At 34.1% G+C, this 19,569-nt stretch overlaps 1 protein-coding gene across 1 annotated transcript; it reads left to right on the forward strand.

The window, feature by feature from the left end:
* The first annotated feature begins 2,335 nt into the window (after nt 1-2,335).
* On the forward strand, nt 2,336-18,644 carry cabp2b (calcium binding protein 2b). The gene is made up of 7 exons (XM_048176041.1): nt 2,336-2,522; nt 5,405-5,647; nt 16,521-16,551; nt 16,647-16,778; nt 17,854-17,963; nt 18,096-18,243; nt 18,349-18,644. The coding sequence occupies exons 1-7, from the start codon at nt 2,436-2,438 to the stop codon at nt 18,372-18,374; spliced, it is 777 nt and encodes a 258-aa protein (XP_048031998.1). The 5' UTR covers nt 2,336-2,435; the 3' UTR covers nt 18,375-18,644.
* Nucleotides 18,645-19,569: the final 925 nt, after the last annotated feature.

The raw sequence follows: 19,569 nt of genomic DNA on the forward strand, positions 1-19,569 counted from the left end.
TATGTTTGAGATGTATTTGTACAACAAATATTGCAAAAATATAGTGAAAATGTGTTAAATTATTTTCTATTTGAAGCTATTTTTGTCTCCCCACTTAAGAAAAGGTTGTTTTCGAAAGTGGGACAGCATGTTATACATGTATTTTTGCTAAACTTTTGGGCTTATAATGGAACATTATTATTTGTTTAAAGGGTTAGTTTACCCAAAAATGAAAATTCAGTCATTAATTACCATGTCGTTCCACACCCGTTCATCTTCAGAACACAAATCAAGATATTTTTGATAAAATCCGATGGCTCAGTGAGGCCTCGAGTGATAGCAAGTTAATTTCTACTTTCAATGCCTAGAATGGTACCAAAGACATGTTCATGTTTAAAACAGTTCATGTGACTACAGTGGTTCAACCTTAATGTTATGAAGCAACGAGAATACTTTTTTGTGCACCAAAAAAACAAAATAACGAATTTATTCAACTATATCTAGTGATGGGCAATTTTAGAACTCTGACTCATGAATCTTCAAAGCTTTACGAATCTTTTGTTTCGAATCAGTAGTTTGGAGCACCAAAGTCACATGATTTCAGTAAACGATTCTTTGTTCCGTCATAAGTGTTTCGAAATTTCAATGATACACGTGACTTTGGCAGTTTAATATGTGCTCAAAACCACTGATTTGAAACAAAAGATTCGTAAAGCTTCAAAGCTTCATGAAGCAGTGTTTTGAAATCACCCATCACTAGATATTGCTGTACTAAAATATTTTTTTAGTACCTTTCTAGGCATTGAAAAAGAAAATTAATTTGCTGTCAATGGAGGCTTCACTGAGCCATCGGATTTTATCAAAAATACCTTAATTTGTGTTCTGAAAATGAACAAAGGTATTAGGGGTGTGGAACGACATGAGGGTTAGTAATTAATGACAGAATTTTCATTTTTGGGTGAACTATCCCTGTAAGATCAGGATTCAAATATTCTCATGATTAGCCAATTAGCTTAGAATTAGAATTACTAGCTATTCAGCAGTATTATTGATTTCACTGCACTGACACTATTGGATGAGAAGTAAACTTAAACTGAATTGAGTTAAATAATGACCACCGTTTTCTACAGTGCTACTTTATAGCTGAACTGAATTTTAGAAAGTTATTGAATTGAACTGAATCAACACTGAACTGACTTCAGCTGAACAATGACACTTCTTTTTAGAGCTGCTTTACAGCAGAAATTGAATTCTGTTGTAAAAATATTTCACATTTCAGTCTCACCTAATGTAAGTCACATTTTCATCCACAATACTTGTCTGCTTAAACGTGTTCAATTTAGATTTCCTGGAAGCTTACTTAAAAGTCCTTTTCACATGACTCCAGTAACAGATCCAGTAAGAGAATAATAAGAAATAGAGGTTGATTGCTGTGGCATCAGATACGAACAGATCTAGGTTTAGATAACAGGACAGAGATCACTGCACAAAAGCTTGTGGTTTATTGTTGATGTTTGTTGTACAATAATAATATTTAATCATGTAAAATAAATTAAACAATTAATATTGTAATAAAATTGAGGCAGCAGAAAACAAAAAATTGCCTGAAAGTGCTGTAAAATACAGAAGCAAATTTCAAATAACTAAATAAAAAAACAAAAAGAACAAGCAGAAAATAGCTGACAAAACAGAATTAGCATTGAATTTAAATAAATAAATTAGATAGCATTGCCAATTTCAGTTTAAATTCTGCACCTTATTCCAAATCAGTTAAAGCCTTCATTTTCTGAAATAAATGATTTCTTGATATAAAAAAGTTGATCTTCCATTTCCATAGGGACAGCAAAAACGGTGTGTACAGGTTATGTGTGTGAGATTTCATATAAAAACTTTGTTGTTTTTTTAACTACTAACACAGAAACCCCTTATCTTACCAATCCAATGCACTTTAGAATACAGCCTAGACAGAAAAGGGCAAACGAAAGATAAGGAGAGAGAGGTATCGGATGGATAGAGTGTCACCTTCTGAATGTTAGAAGGGCAAAAAACAGACATGGTATCCTTCTGTCTTTCTTTGCCCTGCCGGATAAAACAGCCCATGGGCAGAGAGACGGATGACAAACTGTGGACTTCTACAGAGGAGCAGACGTCTGAGTCAGATGGGGAGAAACATATGCATCAATATAGAATGAAATATGTGGCAAAGCAGAAAGAGGTTTAAACTGATTTCTTTTGAATTTTGAAGAAACATTACCACATTTATCAGGTCTTCCTAATTCAGCTTGAGTTACTGAATACAGTTCTGAGAAATTCACAGGAGAGTAGCAATTGTAGTTGCACGGAGGAAACCTCTGACAGGCCCATACTGGGAGGGGTAAAACAGGTGTTGTCTTACTGCAAGAGAGAGAGAGAGAAAGAAGAGGAAGAGAAAGAGAGAGCGTGCCATTGTTGCAGGGATGTTCATGATTATTCGAGAGGGATCAGCAGGAGGGGCAGGTAGTACCGGCGGCATGAGCGCTCCACCGGAGAGAACAGCGAAACAGGTAGAGTCATGCATGTGTGTGCTTTTTTTTGGATTTCTAGACATTGATTTTTGTCTTTAAGTCCAGCTCTGAATATAATCTGCTTAAAGGTAAATTGGGATTTTTGCAATGTTAAAATGTTTCTTTTATCCCGACTTAGTATGCACAGACAACTACTATACGTAAACCATTGGTAGATTGATTTCCATAAAAAGCGTAAACTCTTTGGCACTATAAAAACATTGCTCTGTTTGTTTGATCACTCTGACCAGTCTGGCGTAGCAACATTGGCACAATCAATGACATAAGTTTTGGGGCGGGCATATCTTTTTGACCGACCAATGGGAGACGGAGGGATTGTTCTGTAAACCTGTTTAAAAATAATCTTTTTTTTTGGCCTATTCTGTTTACTGCAGATTTAGATTGAACTTACTTCACTGTTAACATTAAAGTTTAATATGTACACAGCCACTTTAATTATGCTGGATAAATAGTTAAAAAGTAAAATTATGTGTTTACATTAGATGTGTTCAACTTGAAGCGGCGCTGCACAGACCATCATTGTATGACATCCTTATGCTTTCGAAATTGCTTTCGTGGTACAATGATGTCATACACCAATCGGTCTGCACAGCACCACTTCAAGTCGAACACACCTATTGTCTACATTACAGTACAAACAGTATAGTCAACTTTGATTGGCTCATTTAAATTAGAAGCTATGAGTCAAATCTTGATGAGTTTTAGCTCCACCCACAATTACCAGCCAGTGATCTGATCACTCCCTTTACAAATCTTAGTAAGGGTAGCGCCATATTTAACTTTACACTGAAAATTGCGCTGTGTGGGATAGACTTACAGTCTTTACTTTGGCATGTGCTGTATAAGGTTCTAAATCACATTCATATTCAAAACTCACAAGTTTCAAAATGGTTTCATTGAGTTTTTGTCTGCTGAAAGTCTTCTGGAAAAATAGTTGGTAAACTACGGAAGAGGATTAGGGCCAAGCAATAATAAAAAAATAAAACCATCTCGACATTAAAGTTGTTCAATTTCGAGAAAAAACTCGTTAAATTTCGAGAAAAAAGTTGAGATAAAATGTTGAGAATAAAGTCATTAAATTACGAGAAAAAAATCATTAAATTTCAAGAAAAAAGTCGAGATAAAATGTTGAGAATAAACTTGTTAAATTACGAGAAAAAACTCGTTAAATTTCAAGAAAAAAGTCGAGATAAAATGTTGAGAATAAAGTCATTAAATTACGAGAAAAAAGTCATTACATTTCAAGAAAAAAGTCGAGATAAAATGTTGAGAATAAACTTGTTAAATTATGAGAAAAAACTCATTAAATTTCAAGAAAAAAGTCGAGATAAAATGTTGAGAATAAACTTGTTAAATTACGAGAAAAAACTCGTTAAATTTCAAGAAAAAAGTCGAGATAAAATGTTGAGAATAAACTCGTTAAATTACGAGAAAAAACTCGTTAAATTTCGAGAAAAAGGTCGAGATAAAATGTTGAGAATAAACTCGTTAAATTACGAGAAAAAAGTCATTAAATTTCAAGAAAATGTCGAGATAAAATGTTGAGAATAAACTCGTTAAATTACGAGAAAAAAGTCGAGATAAAATGTTGAGAATAAACTTGTTAAATTATGAGAAAAAACTCGTTAAATTTCAAGAAAAAAGTCGAGATAAAATGTTGAGAATAAAGTCATTAAATTACGAGAAAAAAGTCGTTAGATTATGAGAACAAATTTGTTAAATTATGAGAAAAAAAGTCGTTAAATTTCGAGAAAAAAAGTCGAGATAAAATGTTGAGAATAAACTCGTTAAATTACGAGAAAAAACTCGTTAAATTTCGAAAAAAAGGTCGAGATAAAATGTTGAGAATAAAGTCATTAAATTACGAGAAAAAAGTCATTAAATTTCAAGAAAAATGTCGAGATAAAATGTTGAGAATAAACTCGTTAAATTACGAGAAAAAAGTCATTAAATTTCAAGAAAAATGTCGAGATAAAATGTTGAGAATAAACTTGTTAAATTATGAGAAAAAACTCGTTAAATTTCAAGAAAAAAGTCGAGATAAAATGTTGAGAATAAAGTCATTAAATTACGAGAAAAAAGTCGTTAGATTATGAGAACAAATTTGTTAAATTATGAGAAAAAAAGTCGTTAAATTTCGAGAAAAAAAGTCGAGATAAAATGTTGAGAATAAAGTCATTAAATTACGAGAAAAAAGTCATTAAATTTCAAGAAAAAAGTCGAGATAAAATGTTGAGAATAAAGTCATTAAATTACGAGAAAAAAGTCATTAAATTTCAAGAAAAATGTCGAGATAAAATGTTGAGAATAAACTCGTTAAATTGCGAGAAAAAAGTCGAGATAAAATGTTGAGAATAAACTTGTTAAATTATGAGAAAAAACTCGTTAAATTTCAAGAAAAAAGTCGAGATAAAATGTTGAGAATAAAGTCATTAAATTACGAGAAAAAAGTCGTTAGATTATGAGAACAAATTTGTTAAATTATGAGAAAAAAAGTTGTTAAATTTCGAGAAAAAAAGTCGAGATAAAATGTTGAGAATAGTCATTAAATTATGAGAAAAAAGTTGTTAAATTATGAGAACAAATTCGTAATTTAACGAATTTGTTCTCGCAATTTAACGACTTTTTTGGCCCTAATCCTCTTCCGTAGTAAACAACATGATGATGTTGGTAAACAACACAAGTAGTGAAAACACTTCACAGCCTTGTTTTCATTCCTGTCAAAAATTAAATATGGCGCTACCCTGACTAAGGTCTATGTAACTTATAATTGCAATTATCATTATAATTAGTCACCAGTTGCTGATTAGCCTAATCATCAGCTTGGTTTAGGATGTCTAACCTTCTGTGCCTTCTTACAGGTTCAGGCCGCAATCAAGAAGAAGGTGGAGAAACAGAGGAAGCAAGGTGAAATGGGTGTGGTGGATGTCTTCAACGGTAATGTAAGACCTAAAATGGGACAGCGAAAGAATCAGCCCATCCATCCTCCCAGCAGAGATGAAGATGGCGCAGAGGAAATTGAAGAGGAGCCTCTTGAGACTGAGGAATCTAAGGAGAAGGTGGAACTCGACCTCGTACCTATCGTTGAGTCTGTTTTTGGCCAAGTAAGACTACACAAGAGCACCCCCTGCAGGTCACCATTCATATCTCATTCACACGTCGCCATTTCATACCTACAGCAGTCTTTTAGTGGTCTACTACCTTCAGTTCTGCAAAATAAATGAAAGTAAATTTTATATGTTTGATAGGACTAGAGTGACTAAAACTATGAGTGATCAAACTATTACAACACTGCACCAAAGACCCCATTACACTGTTAAAGGGCCCTAGCCGATCTTTAGTCTGATGGGTATTCCTTGACCTTGCTGTTATGTAACATTGTTGATACATGATACAGTAGGTGCCTTGCCGAGCTCTGCCAACTCATTTCTCTTCTATTCTAATTGACTCTTCCTGTAACATTAACAGTTGAACACAAACTTGAAAATCTTCAAATCTTGAAAGTTCAGACCCAACATTTAGTTTGATTAAATGGTATAATGGTATATATAGTGATTCATCCCCATAAGAAATAAAACATGTCAAAACATCAGTTTAATGGTAGTTAGTGGTTGGTACTAATGGTAGTAGCAGTGTTGGGGTAGTTACTCAAAAAATGTAATTAGTTACTAGTTACTAGTTACTTCTGTAAATTGTAATGAGATTACTTTACTAGTTACTGCATTTGAAAAGTAACTTCACTACTTATTACTTTACTTGACTTTTTCTTAATTTACCGTGTAGATACATGGACAAACATCATAGCCCTATCATCACTTAATCTTTCTGCATAGAGTTTATTGTATAAATATTGAACCATATGAAAGAACAATAACCCCGTCTGCACAAAGAAATATGCCTCACCGTAAACAACAGAAATAAAGAAGGCTATGGTGGGGTCATTTTAAAATGGTGTCAACACACAAGTTTCAAAACACAGGCTTTGAATCGCTAATTCAAAAGTGAAAGTATAATGCTCACGGCCGCACGGGCATTCATAACGGCACCGCGCCAGTGGACACGCACGGTTATGAACGACCGTGAATGCATTTTAATGATGGGTTCATTAATGATGAGTTTATTATTATTCTTAATTAAAAAAAACCCAACAACAAAACAATACAATCAATGACAAACTCGCTTAAATAGGCGCTCAGTCAAAGGTGAGGCGAAATGGGCAAAGTTAGGTGCGACTCTCGTTCAGCCCTCTTTGAATTGAGCAGACGCGTTCAGTTCTGTAACTGAATGGTCACATGCAAAATAAAGAAATAAAATATTAAGTTTTGTTAACCAAATTTAGATTTTTTTATTTGAATATTATTTAGTCTATTTAGTCTATTTTAGAACATTATTTACATTCATTCTGGCGACGCGTCATGCAGCCAAGTGACAGGTATCGCGTTTATTTTGTTTTTCCTTTTAAAAATATTCACACTTGTTAACTAGGCTATATCATGAATTATATGATATTTTCCGATTGTCATATATGTGGAAGTGAATGCGTTTTGTTTAAACACCTATAATGATCATGTTAGTTGATAAAACAGAGTATCTGTCGGTATCTGTATCTGTTTACATTACATAAATTCATCAATTTTTCCTGAAATAAACGTAAGTGGCTGGTGAACTGGGATGAGAGAGTAAACTTTGTTTCATACGCATTGTATCTGATATGAATAAACAACTTCGTCAAATTATAATTTAAAGGATTATCGCAGCTTCCATATGAGTGTATGGAATCTGCATTTAACAAACTATCAATGTCTTTTTTTATATATAGCTTAGTCCTCATTCAAACATCTGAAACCTCAAATAAACATGTGGTTGAAAACTTAGTTGTGAAATATGAAAAGCACAGAGCGCGTCAATCTCTGGCTCAGCGCCAGCAGCGGGAAAGCAGGTTTGAATTTAGCGTATTGAACGTTCTTATCACACCGGTGTTATCGTACACGTTAAAAAAGTTGAAATCGATCGGGTGAAAGGAGACAAATTGAAACTGAGGGGGCACAAATCAGATCTGAGGGGGCAATATGCCCCCTTTTGCCCCCTCGTGGCGCCGGGCCTGCTGAAACCCCCTGTCTCCATCTCCATTTCCAGCTCCAGCAGCTAAGTCAAATCGATCTCTATGGCAACGGCACACATACAGGCACACGCATGCACGCACCACTTAAACAGACAGAACTTTACACACAGGCAAACACGGCTTGGGTAACGAAGGAAAGCGCGTTCCTATAGTCTAGTAAAGTAGTGTAGTTACCAATATTATTAATGTAATGCGTTACTTTACTTCGTTACCCAAAAAAGTAATATCGTTACTGTAATCCGTTACTTTGTAACTCGTTACCCCCAACACTGGGTAGTAGTTATTTCAGCTTTTAATTTTAGTTCATGATAATGACCAGAGATGGGAGTAATGCATTACAATAACTTGAGTTATGTAATCAGATTACTTTTTCAAGTAACTAGTAAAGTAACATATTACTTTTTCAATTTACAAAATATCTAAAAGTTAGTCTTGAAAAGTTACTTTTTCAAATAAGTAACATACTTTTCACATTTATTGACTGAGAGCTCCCCTGACTCCATGTTGAGAGAAATAAAGTGCAGAGGTGTTGTGTGCGCTTGTGAACATGATGGTTATTGTAGTTCTAGACTAAATGTGAACATGCATTTACTCATCTCACTTGCATGAAAACATTCAAAATGAATAAAAACAGTGAAATGCAATCTCAGAATTTTATGCAAACCTGTAATATTTAACTATATTGAATTACACAAATACACTTTATGTATTTAATCTCACTTATTTAACCAGTGTCTTTGCAGCTGACCTTCAGTGATCTAATTCAACCATACTAATAAGCAAAAATGACTTTAGATTAGATTTAGAAATAAGAGTGTTGAACTTCCTTCTCCTGTATCCTATTCTTCTTTAATCCAGAATGGCAGCACAGCTGAAAGGTTTGTTTGAGCAGCGCCCTCTACTGTAAAGGCATAAATATGCATTTCCTTCAGCCTGAGGCTTATTCATTTCACTTTTGGTGTGAAAGGGCCATTACATTTGCCAAATATATATATATATATATATATATATATATATAATTTTTTTTTTTTTTTTTTTGTTAAAAACAAACAAGCAAGCCCAGCCCAGGTGAGAAAAAGTAACACAAAAGTATTGTAACACATTACTTTTCATAAAAAGTAACTAAGTATCGCAATTAGTTACTTTTTTAGGGAGTAATGCAATACTGTAATGCATTACTTTTAATAGTAACTTTCCCCAACACTGATAATAACCTGTTCAATCATAAACTGTATTTTTTTACTTGACTAAAACCAGTTAATTTAGATGCTACCACATGAAACATGTTGGCCCATTTTCAGATGTATGATGTTTATGTTCTGGGAAGGTACTTGTATCCCAAACTTCATTAGCAGATAGGTGGTTAGGTTGAACCAGGCACAAGACGACAGGTCAAGGAGCTGTCCTAACAAGCGCATCTGTCCCCTCATGGTTCATCTGCTCACGACCTGGTCTTAGCCTTGTGGTGTTGCATTCCCACACTAGGATAACCTTGCATCCAGTGGTAATCATTGGATATTGAGCTTGAATCACCAGTGGTGAGCATACTAGAAACCCAATCTTGCCCACTCACCTTTCTGGAAGAGGGATCGTTGTTTGTTATTCTCATAATTATTTAATTGACTTGGAGACATGGATAGCTACAAACTCATTTAGGATCATGCATTTACTGAGTCATTGCCTAAGCTGAATTTAATTAACATCTTTTCTTGCTTGTGCTTAGTCAAAAGTACTGAAAAAAGAATGAACTATTACAGGTTACGTTGGTATTTTTAGCTTACATTTGCACAGTAATTTTCATTAGAGCATTCACTGAAACTCTATCCATTAGTTTAAGTCACCTGAGAATGGGTATTGTTAGATAAAAGGGTTAACATAGTTTAGGTTGACTAATCTGACATCTGATTATCTTTAAGTCAATAAATAAAGCAGAGGATCTGAACTGGATACGTGAGTTACTCTCCACTTAAATGGGAGGGTAAGCAAAAGAGAGTGTTTTATTTCAAAATCGATTTAATAATCTCTGCTACACATATGGCATTCTTCAAAAACAAAGGGACTCAAACTACCGAGAGGTTGATAGCTAGGTTTTGTTTTCCAACTCAGCCTATTGAACCATTGCAACATATAAAAGCATTTTTATAACCATGGATTTTCACAAGCTTGCGATTCGATTCTGATTTCAATTCGATATTGATTATTTTGGATGTAGTATATCAGAAACCGTACATGGCAAATTTTCTAGAGGAAAAAATCTCTCAACTAATGCTGTAAACTACACATGGGAGTCAGTTGGTACTACATTACTATAATATTAAAGGAAAATAACTTATTTATATACAAACACTTAAATTACACTCAATTATGTTTTTTTTTATAATAAATAAAGATTAGAATTACATAATCATATTTCTACTCCAATTCGTTTTTTTTTAAATATAAACATTTAAATCGTCGCTGTCATAACTGATTTATTTAAACATGCATATTGAAGAATGTTAAAAATTATGAGTATGTAACATAATTAATTTTTCTAGCTGACTAATGAGTTTATGGTCACTGAATATGGAATTTTCACGTTCTGAAAACAGACTAATCGATTCTTGGGATTTAAGAATCGATATCGGTTCGTAAAAATGAGAGTCGATATTTTTTACCCAGCTCTATTCTATATAGCTATTAATGCAGTTTTAAAGATCGCATAGTTTAAAAAGGGGGCTTTCAAACCTTTTTGAGGCCAAGGACCCCCAAATAAGATGATTTTGAGGGACCCAGTTTCTAAAACATAAAAGTATCTTTAGATTTTCATGCACATGTAAAGATCCATTTGTAATAAGTGAGAAAAAAAGTGTTATTAGAAAGACAACAAACTTTTTTGCTAATATTTGTTACTGTATTGAAGCAAATTATTAAAATATTTATTTATTTGAATTAAGTTGACTGTCTTTTTCTACTTTTTATTAGATTTACACTACCGTTCAAAAGTTTGGGGTCAGTATAAGATTTTTTAATGTTTTAAAAGAAGAATCTTCTGCTCACCAAGGCTGCATTTATTTGATTAAAAATACAAACAAAAACAGTAATATTGTGAAATATTATTCCAATTTAAAGCAGCTGTTTTCTATGTCAATATACAGTAAAGTGTAATTTATTCCTGTGATCAAAGCTGAATTTTCAGCATCATTACTCCAGTCTTCAGTATCACATGATCCTTCAGAAATCAATCTAATGTGATGATTTGATGCTCAAGAAACATTTATGATTATTATCAATGTTGAAAACAGTTATTTACATTTTTATTTCATGATGCTATGATGAATAGAAAGTTCAAAAGAACAGCATTTGTCTGAAATCTAAATCTTTTGTGACATTAAACACTACCGTTCAAAAGTTTGGGGTCAGTAAGGATTTTAATTTTATTTTTGGGGGGATAGAAATAAAATGAATAAATACTTTTATTCATCAAGGATGAGTTAAACTGATCAAAAGTTACAGTAAAGTACAATTATAATGTTAGAAAATATTCTATTTTAAATAAATGCTGTTCTTTTGAACTTTCTATTCATCAAAGAATTTTGAAAAAAATTTGTACACAACTGTTTTCAACATTGATAATAATAATGAATGTTACTTGAGCATCAAATCATCATATTAGATTGATTTCTGAAGGATCATGTGACACTGAAGACTGAAGTAATGATGCTGAAAATTCAGCTTTGATCACAGGAATAAATTACACTTTACTGTATATTGACATAGAAAACAGCTGTTTTAAATTGGAATAATATTTCACAATATTACTGTTTTTGTTTGTATTTTTAATCAAATAAATGCAGCCTTGGTGAGCAGAAGATACTTCTTTTAAAACATTAAAAAATCTTACTGACCCCAGATGTAGAAAAACATTTTCAGTTTAATTCAGATTATTTAAAAACATTTTTTTACAATACATATTGTTCCAGAGTACTGTTTTTTTAATTATTGCATTAAACATATTTGATAATTATTTTAAGTTAACAGACCTCAAAAACATTTTGTAAAATCTTTCCTTTCTAATTTTTCGCAGACCTCCAGCCCCTCCTAGTGGCCACTTTAAGATCCTTGTTCTTGAACAACAATTTTTGTATATTATGTGCACATGTGTGTATTGCTTTTTGCCAACTCTGATAGCTAAGAAAAAAAACACTGATTATAGCAGCATAACCTGAATGGATTATTTTTCTTCTGTCCTCTCTGTCAATACACACGCAGAACTCTATATGATTGCTATTACACATGCAGCAGCTTGTGAACTCACATCTGGGACTCCACAGTCCCACAGTGCTCAGCTGCTCATAGAGTGACCTCATCTGACTCGACTGTAATCTTTTGGCCCAAACATGCAGACTCAAACAAATTCTTCCTCATACACACCACAAATGCATCACATTGTTATTATACACAATGTTATACAATAAAGAGAGTAGCATTTATCTATTTGCTGATGGTTTTTTTTTAAACAACAAACCCCAATGTTGGCACAGAAACACAGTTTAATACTCAAGCGTGCATGTGTGTGTGGATTAGAGTAGATTATCATTCTGGCAGGCTGGTAACACAGGGCAATGTCACAGGGTTTTACTAAAATATGAGTGCGGATTAAAGAGTGGTTCTCTGTTCGTCTGCCCAAAGGTGTGTTTTGATTAGTCTGGGATTATCACACACACACAACTTTCACCCCATGTTGAAAAGACAATCAGTCTCGCTTTTAACCTCCTGTATTCTTCATTTGTCTCTTAGTAACGTTACAAGCTAAGCACTTTTTTAGTGGTCTACTAGTATGTTTTGTTTTATATGGCTGATACTGATAGTATCCATTTGGCTGATGGCAGCTATAATGACCATGAAATGCAGCAATTTTTAATTAAAAATTATATTTTGAGTACAAAAAATGTTAGTGAATAGTTGAAGTAAAAAACATGAATTTCAGAATGTCTTAGTATTTGATTTGTCTTTTTTTTTCTTTTGCTTTTAATAACAGCTGCACTCGTGATGCATGAACTCTTATGCAAAACCGAATGATTATGTTTTCTAGCATGATTTGAAATTATCTAAACAGAATAGTCTGTACATGATCAATGCCACACATTTTGTCTAGAAATGGCACAGAATATAGTTGTTGTTTTTTTTCTTAATTTTATATAACGTTTCTTTGTCCTCAAACTTTGTTTTAATGAAATTTTGAATCTCAGATTTTCGAAGTGGTCTCAGACATCAAAGCATATTCAAAATAAAATGTTTACATTTAATCATTTAATGATAATTTAATGTTGAGCAATACGGATTTTGAGTGAATTAAATGCACACTTATTTTGCACAATAAGGAAACCTAGTCATTGGGAAAAAGCAAACTAGCTGAATATCGCCCGATTAATCGACCACTGCTCTTTCTTGCACTTAATATTTGTTTCTCCTCTGTTCCTCAAATCTCCATGTGCTCTCAGTCTGTACATCATCCCATGTCTCTCCGTCTTTAATCTGAAATGGGGGAGAGATTAAAAAAGCTTCTCGTTTTCTCGTCTAATTCTCACCCTCCCCATACCTCCCCTCCCGCTCCGCATCTCTCTCTTTCAGCTCGCAAATGAAATCATTTGCATGGGACCGCAATCTGTGAGGAAAGTGAGTGGATAGGGAAGAGAGGAAAGAAGCATGGAGATTTTTTTAAACGAGATGTGAAGATGGCAAGAATTGGGAGAAGTATGCTTGTTCTATGAAACATTAGTGTTGATTGAGTTTTGCTTTGATTGATAGTTAGGAGAGGGTCTGAGATTAGAAAGAATGCAAGGGTTAAAGAGACATTTGTTAGGTTGGGTTTTAGCTTTTAGTAACTAAACAACGTGGACTTTAAGTAGCTTAATATGGAAGCAGGTGAGTGTTGTATTGTCACCCACTCTATAAATTAATTATATAAAAAGGACGTAAGAGAGGAGGTGGGAAACATCTTCACTGAGGATTAAGGCATGGGAAACTGCACAAAACCTTCAATGAAAAACAAAATGAAGAAGGTAAGAGAAACCTATTTAAAGGTCAGGACCTGTGTGTCTGTGTTAACTGTGTTTCTGTGTTAAATATAATATTGAAATGAGACTTTAAAGGGTTAGTTCACTTAAAAATGAAATTTCTGTCATTAATTATTCACCCTCATGTCGTTCCACACCCGTAAGACCTTCATTCATCTTCGGAACACAAATTAAGATATTTTTGAGGAAATCCCAGAGGTTTTTTATCCCCCATAGAAAGCAATGTAATTACCACATTCAAGGTCCAGAAAAGTAGTAAAAACATTGTTAAAATAGTCAAAGTGACTACAGTGGTTCAACCTTAATGTTATGAAGTGACGAGAATCTTTTTGTGTGCAAAAACAAAACAAAAATAACTTTTATTCAACAATTTCTTCTCAACCCTGTCATTCTCTTATGCTGTTTACGTTCAGCGCTTCCATGTTCTACTTCAGAACGTCTAATCAGTATTGGCCGACGCTGATCACGTGAGCAGCACAATGCATGCATATGATGTTGACACAGGAGTCGGCCAATACTGATTCGGCATTCTGACATAAAAGTATTCTCATTGCTTCATAAAATTAATGTTGAACCACTAGTCACATAGGCTATTTTAACAATGTCTTTAACTTTCTGGACCTTCGATGTGGTACTTAAGTTGCTTTCTGTGGGGATAAAAAAAACTCTTGGATTTCATCAAAAATATCTTAATTTGTGTTTCAAAGATGAACGAAAGTCTTACAGGTGTGGAACGACATGAAGGTGAGTAATTAATGACAGAATTTTCATTTTTGGTGAATTAACCCTTTAAGATTTTAATAATCTAGATATTTTGAAAAGAAAGTAATCAGTATTTGAACACTATCATAATACTTGAGTAGTTTAAGGACGAATTGTCAAACAAATTGACTGAACTGTGCTTAATTAGATTATGTCTCAAGTAAAATTTGGCCCCACCCTAAGGGTGTGGCTGAGGGTAAAGTGGCTGGGCCAGTGGCGCCAGGGCCCCGCCCACCCGGAGAAGCAGACGGAGAAAATGAAGTAACTTCTGAGTTTAAGGAGCCTCTGAATGCACTCGTTCAAAACTGCACCATGCTACATAATATCGTCGGACCAGCATGCATCTTCCTAAGACAGGGCTTCGCAAAGTCACAGCTCGTATGTACTATGAAAAACTAAAACATCTACATTCTCCACTTGCATTAATAGAAAAGATCACATCATCTGAACCATTTCAGCAGTTTTCTCATCATTGTTGTGAATCATTTTACTACATTTGTTCACTCCCTCCACTGGTTTGTTGTTAAAGATCATGAAGAGAATCGAAAGATATTTCATCCTAAAGTGGGAAATAAAGTGATATTTGCAGGTTTGTTTCATTTTCCTGCTAAAGCTTATTTGTTCAGCAGACATCAAACGTTGTCCAAAACTACTGCTCAATTGTTTGGGATAGTTTTTGAAATAAAACTTTTATGCTTGCACTGTAAAACCTAACGGTGAAAATTGCTAAATGAATTAAGTTCATTTTACTTAAAAAGGGTAATTAATCTTATTAAGCAGAACTCATATGAATAATTTGCTATTTTAACTCGAATGATTTAAGTTACAGAAATTCATTTAATTTAAATCTATGGCTGTCCACAACATATTTAAAAGAAACTTATTCCATGGTTTAAAAAAATGTTTTCCGAGAAATTACGTTTGTATATAGCTCTATAGGTTGTTTTTATAGTTTTTATAATAATGAACTAAAAGCTAAATACATGAATCTATTTCATATAAGACTACATTAAACCTTTTTAAAGTAATTTCACTCATGGCAAAATATTATCCTGGTGTGTTTTATAAGAGGCAACAAAAACCATGTGCATTTTCCCTCTTGTCAGTCACGTCCGCCCATCCATCCACCGCACCATGCAAGGCTGCATTTATTTGATCATTTATTTTGATTCAGTAATACTGTGAAATATTATTACAATTTAAAATATCTGTTTCATTTGAATATATTTTAAAATATATGTGATGGAAAAGCTGTATCTTCAGCAGCCATTTTAGTCTTCAGTTTCAACAGTTGTGCTGAAACTGATACATTTTTTCAGGATTCTTTGATGAATAGAAAGTTCAAAAGAACAGCATTTATTAGAAATAGAATTCTTGTATTTACTGTCACGTTTGATCAGTTAATGCATGCTGAATGAAAGTATATATTGTTTGACTTTAAATTTAACAATGATTTAAAAAATATTGTCTCTGGTTAAGATGAATGACAATGGATTTTTAACAAAGCTTTTTCCTGGTCACTGTGAAGATATGATATAATCAGTTAAATGAGAAAGGATTCTGTACTGGATTTGTGGCATATGTAATCCACTAGTTTATGCGTACATGTGTGTACTATGGTAATGGGTATTATAGATGGAGCTGTAAATGGAAAAGAGAATCATCTATGGGATTTTCTCATATGGCACTCTGTCTAACCTCATCCACTCTCTATGTTTTGCGTGTTTCCCTGGGCCCTCCTCAAGTTAAACCCCCCCAAATCTCCTTATCTTTTAGCTGTTGCCAGGCAACTTTCACTGTGTAATCTAGTGACTACCCATGTCACTACATTATTACACATTGGAACCAGTTCTCAAACTCGCATTTTGCCCCATTTTCTCATTTCCACATACCTACCCATGTGTTTTGTCTAAGTCGTTTTGATGATTCAGAGAGAGAGAGAGAGAGAGAGAGAGAGAGAGCTCATGTCAAACAGAGACATGTCTTCAAGTGCATCAGTGTTTAACATCTTTCTTATGTCTCTTGATTTAACAGGACAGGAAACTGCGGCCAGAAGAGATAGAAGGTATTCACATCACAAAATACACACCTCACCCAAGAGTCAGACTGGAAAACATCCTGTTCATGCATTTCAACATCTCTTTCCTTGTGTTTATGCAGAACTAAGAGAAGCATTTAAAGAGTTTGATAGGAACAAAGGATACATCAACTGCAGGGACCTGGGCGAATGCATGCGGACGATGGGATACATGCCGACAGAGATGGAACTCATTGAACTGAGTCAACAAATAGGTGATATCACTGAGAGAGCGTTTATGATCTGTGGCAAAATGTGCATATTGCAGATATTATTGCACTGTATTCAAAAGTCTGAGACCATAATATGGGAACTGATACCATAAATCTTAAATTAAACTTTTCAATCTTCTGATTTAAGTTGTTTTGTTGATAAAAAAAATTATAAAATGTAATAGCCTAAAATTTAAACATTTTGTAATAATTTAGAGAAAAATAAAAAATAGAACAAAAAACTGGTGTTTAAAGGTCCCGTTCTTCATGATCCCATGTTTCAAACTTTAGTTAGTGTGTAATGTTGTTGTTAGAGTATAAATAAAATCTGTAAAATTTTAAAGCTCAAAGTTCAATGCCAAGCGAGATATTTTATGTAACAGAAGTCGCCTACATCGAACGGCCAGTTTGGACTACATCCCTCTACTTCCTTCTTTAATGACGTCACTAAAACAGTTCTTTGACTAACCTCCGCCCACAGGAATACACAAGAGTTGCGTTTGTAGAGTGTGTTTGTCGCCATGTCGTCGAAACGCTGTTATTTTCATCCCGCAGTCCAATCACCGGGTCTGATTCCGGCTCAAATTGACAGGGTAAAATTAAAGACATGTTTACAATAACACTGAGCGCGTGCATCTCCACGTTATGGTAAGAGGCGTGACCTTTCCGGGCAAGATGCGCTAAACTGCTGTCGAATCACAACACAGGAACCGCTGGCACAATCAGAACTCGTTACGTATTTCTGAAGGAGGGACTTCATAGAACAAGGAAGTCATCAGCCCGTTTTTATGACAGTGGAAACAGCGGTATACAGATAAGTAAATTATGTGAAAAATACTGTGTTTTTTTTACACGCGAAACATGAACACATGTTATATTGCACACTATAAACACAATCAAAGCTTCAAAAAACCACGAAAAACGGGACCTTTAAGAAACATACTCTGTATTTTTAAAGAAAAAATAATAAAATGTGTTTATAAAATTTTATCATTTTGTATTAATTTAGAGAATGATAAAAAATAGATTTTTAAAAAAACTGGCGTTAAAAGTCACATATACTCTGTATTTTTTTAAGGTGGGGGTAAAATTGACTTTGAGGACTTTGTAGAGCTCATGGGCCCCAAAATGCTGGCAGAGACAGCGGACATGATCGGAGTCAAGGAGCTGAGAGATGCCTTTAAAGAGGTACACACACTCACTTACACACACACACACACACACACACACACACACACACACACACACACACACACACACACACACCACTGTGTTGACTGCAGCCATCAGTGGCCTTATCAGCATTTTACCGGTGTGCAGTTCGACTCCAATGGTGATGGGCAAATCAGCGTCACAGAACTGAGAGAGGCCATGAAAAAGCTGATGGGAGAACAGTTGAATCCCAAGGATATTGACGATATACTTCGTGACGCTGACCTCAATGGGGACGGACTGGTTGATTTTGAAGGTGAGAGAATGATCGATTAATAAGGACAACTAATATTTGCATTTCAGTTTACCTTATATACTCTACTTCTGTTTTCTTTTTATTCTTCCTTACTCAACCTTCCAGAATTTGTGAGGATGATGTCACGTTGACGGAAGCCACATCATCATCATCACTACGAGGGACACATGCTGCAGCTATCTGAATGTTTTTGATAGGTTTTAAGAGATACAATTTGTAAAAATTATTTTTAATTTTAAGTAAGCATTATTACGCAGTGTCTCATTTCAATATAGTAATGTTGTAATTGTACTGTTTAATTGATATTTTCAAAGATATATTTGTCTGATTATGAGTGTATTGAATTTGTATAGTGTGCTTAATTTTTTTAATAAACTAATTTGATTACAGTGGTTTGATAATTACCTGTTAGTGTCTCTCTTTGTCTTAGCAGACTGTGATTTTTTTTTTTTTTTTTTTTTTAAAGATCCCCTGTGGTGAATAATATTGTTTATATGTCTATGTGGTGTTTTTAATATGCTAAGATAAACCATATTATCAGCAGGCTATAGCATAACATTAACTATACTGTGAAGCAGGGGAGTCTCACGAGAAGAGAATTTTCCTGTTGATATGAAAAATTGGGAACATTTAGCAATATCACGGGTGAATTATGTTATGTATATTACAATGCTATGGTGCCTGTGCCTTTCTCCGCTGATGTTAAGTTGTTCAAAGTGTTTCTAAGGATGCTGATTTTTAGAAGGTAGCTGTCTGACTCCGAGATGGCGAACAGTTACAACATTAGCAACACATTATTAGCTGTTTGATAATGTAAGCAAAAGGCTAATCATACGGTTATGTGGCAGACGTTGTAGAGAGCAATACATAAAATGTATTACCATTCTGATTGACTTGTAGATGAGCCAGTAATTCACTCTTCCACTTCTTCTGAATCAGTTTTTGGTCCAAACATATACAGCATGGCTTAATTAAACCAGTGCTGCTAAATGAAGCAAGGGTGTAGAGTTACATTCAAGCTTTTTTACGGCATGGATAATTTTTTTTCACAGGATTTAAAAAAAAAAAAAAATGTAATTTTGGTGATCCAAGATGAGTTTTAAGAGAGATAATTATTGACTACAGAGGGGCTATAACACATTCACCCAGAATGAACCACTAGAGGGCAGTATGTCCTTCCCCGAAACATTCCACTCCAAACACAGCAGTAGGCCTACTTCGGTCCCTTGATAGTACTATGATGAAATGTAATTTAAAGCTGCAGTCCGTGACTTTTTTTGGTTAAAAATTATCCGAAATCAATTTTTGAGCAAGTACATAACCATC

The sequence above is a fragment of the Megalobrama amblycephala genome, linkage group LG23, assembly GCF_018812025.1.
Source record: "Megalobrama amblycephala isolate DHTTF-2021 linkage group LG23, ASM1881202v1, whole genome shotgun sequence".
NCBI classification, from domain to species: Eukaryota; Metazoa; Chordata; class Actinopteri; order Cypriniformes; family Xenocyprididae; genus Megalobrama; species Megalobrama amblycephala.

Coding starts and splice junctions, on each gene's coding strand:
- cabp2b (XM_048176041.1), top strand. CDS start 2,436: ATGTTCATGATTATTCGAGAGGGATCAGCAGGAGGGGCAGGTAGTACC. Junction 5,648..16,520: donor TTGAGTCTGTTTTTGGCCAA/GTAAGACTACAC, acceptor TTGATTTAACAG/GACAGGAAACTGCGGCCAGA. Junction 16,779..17,853: donor TGAACTGAGTCAACAAATAG/GTGATATCACTG, acceptor TATTTTTTTAAG/GTGGGGGTAAAATTGACTTT.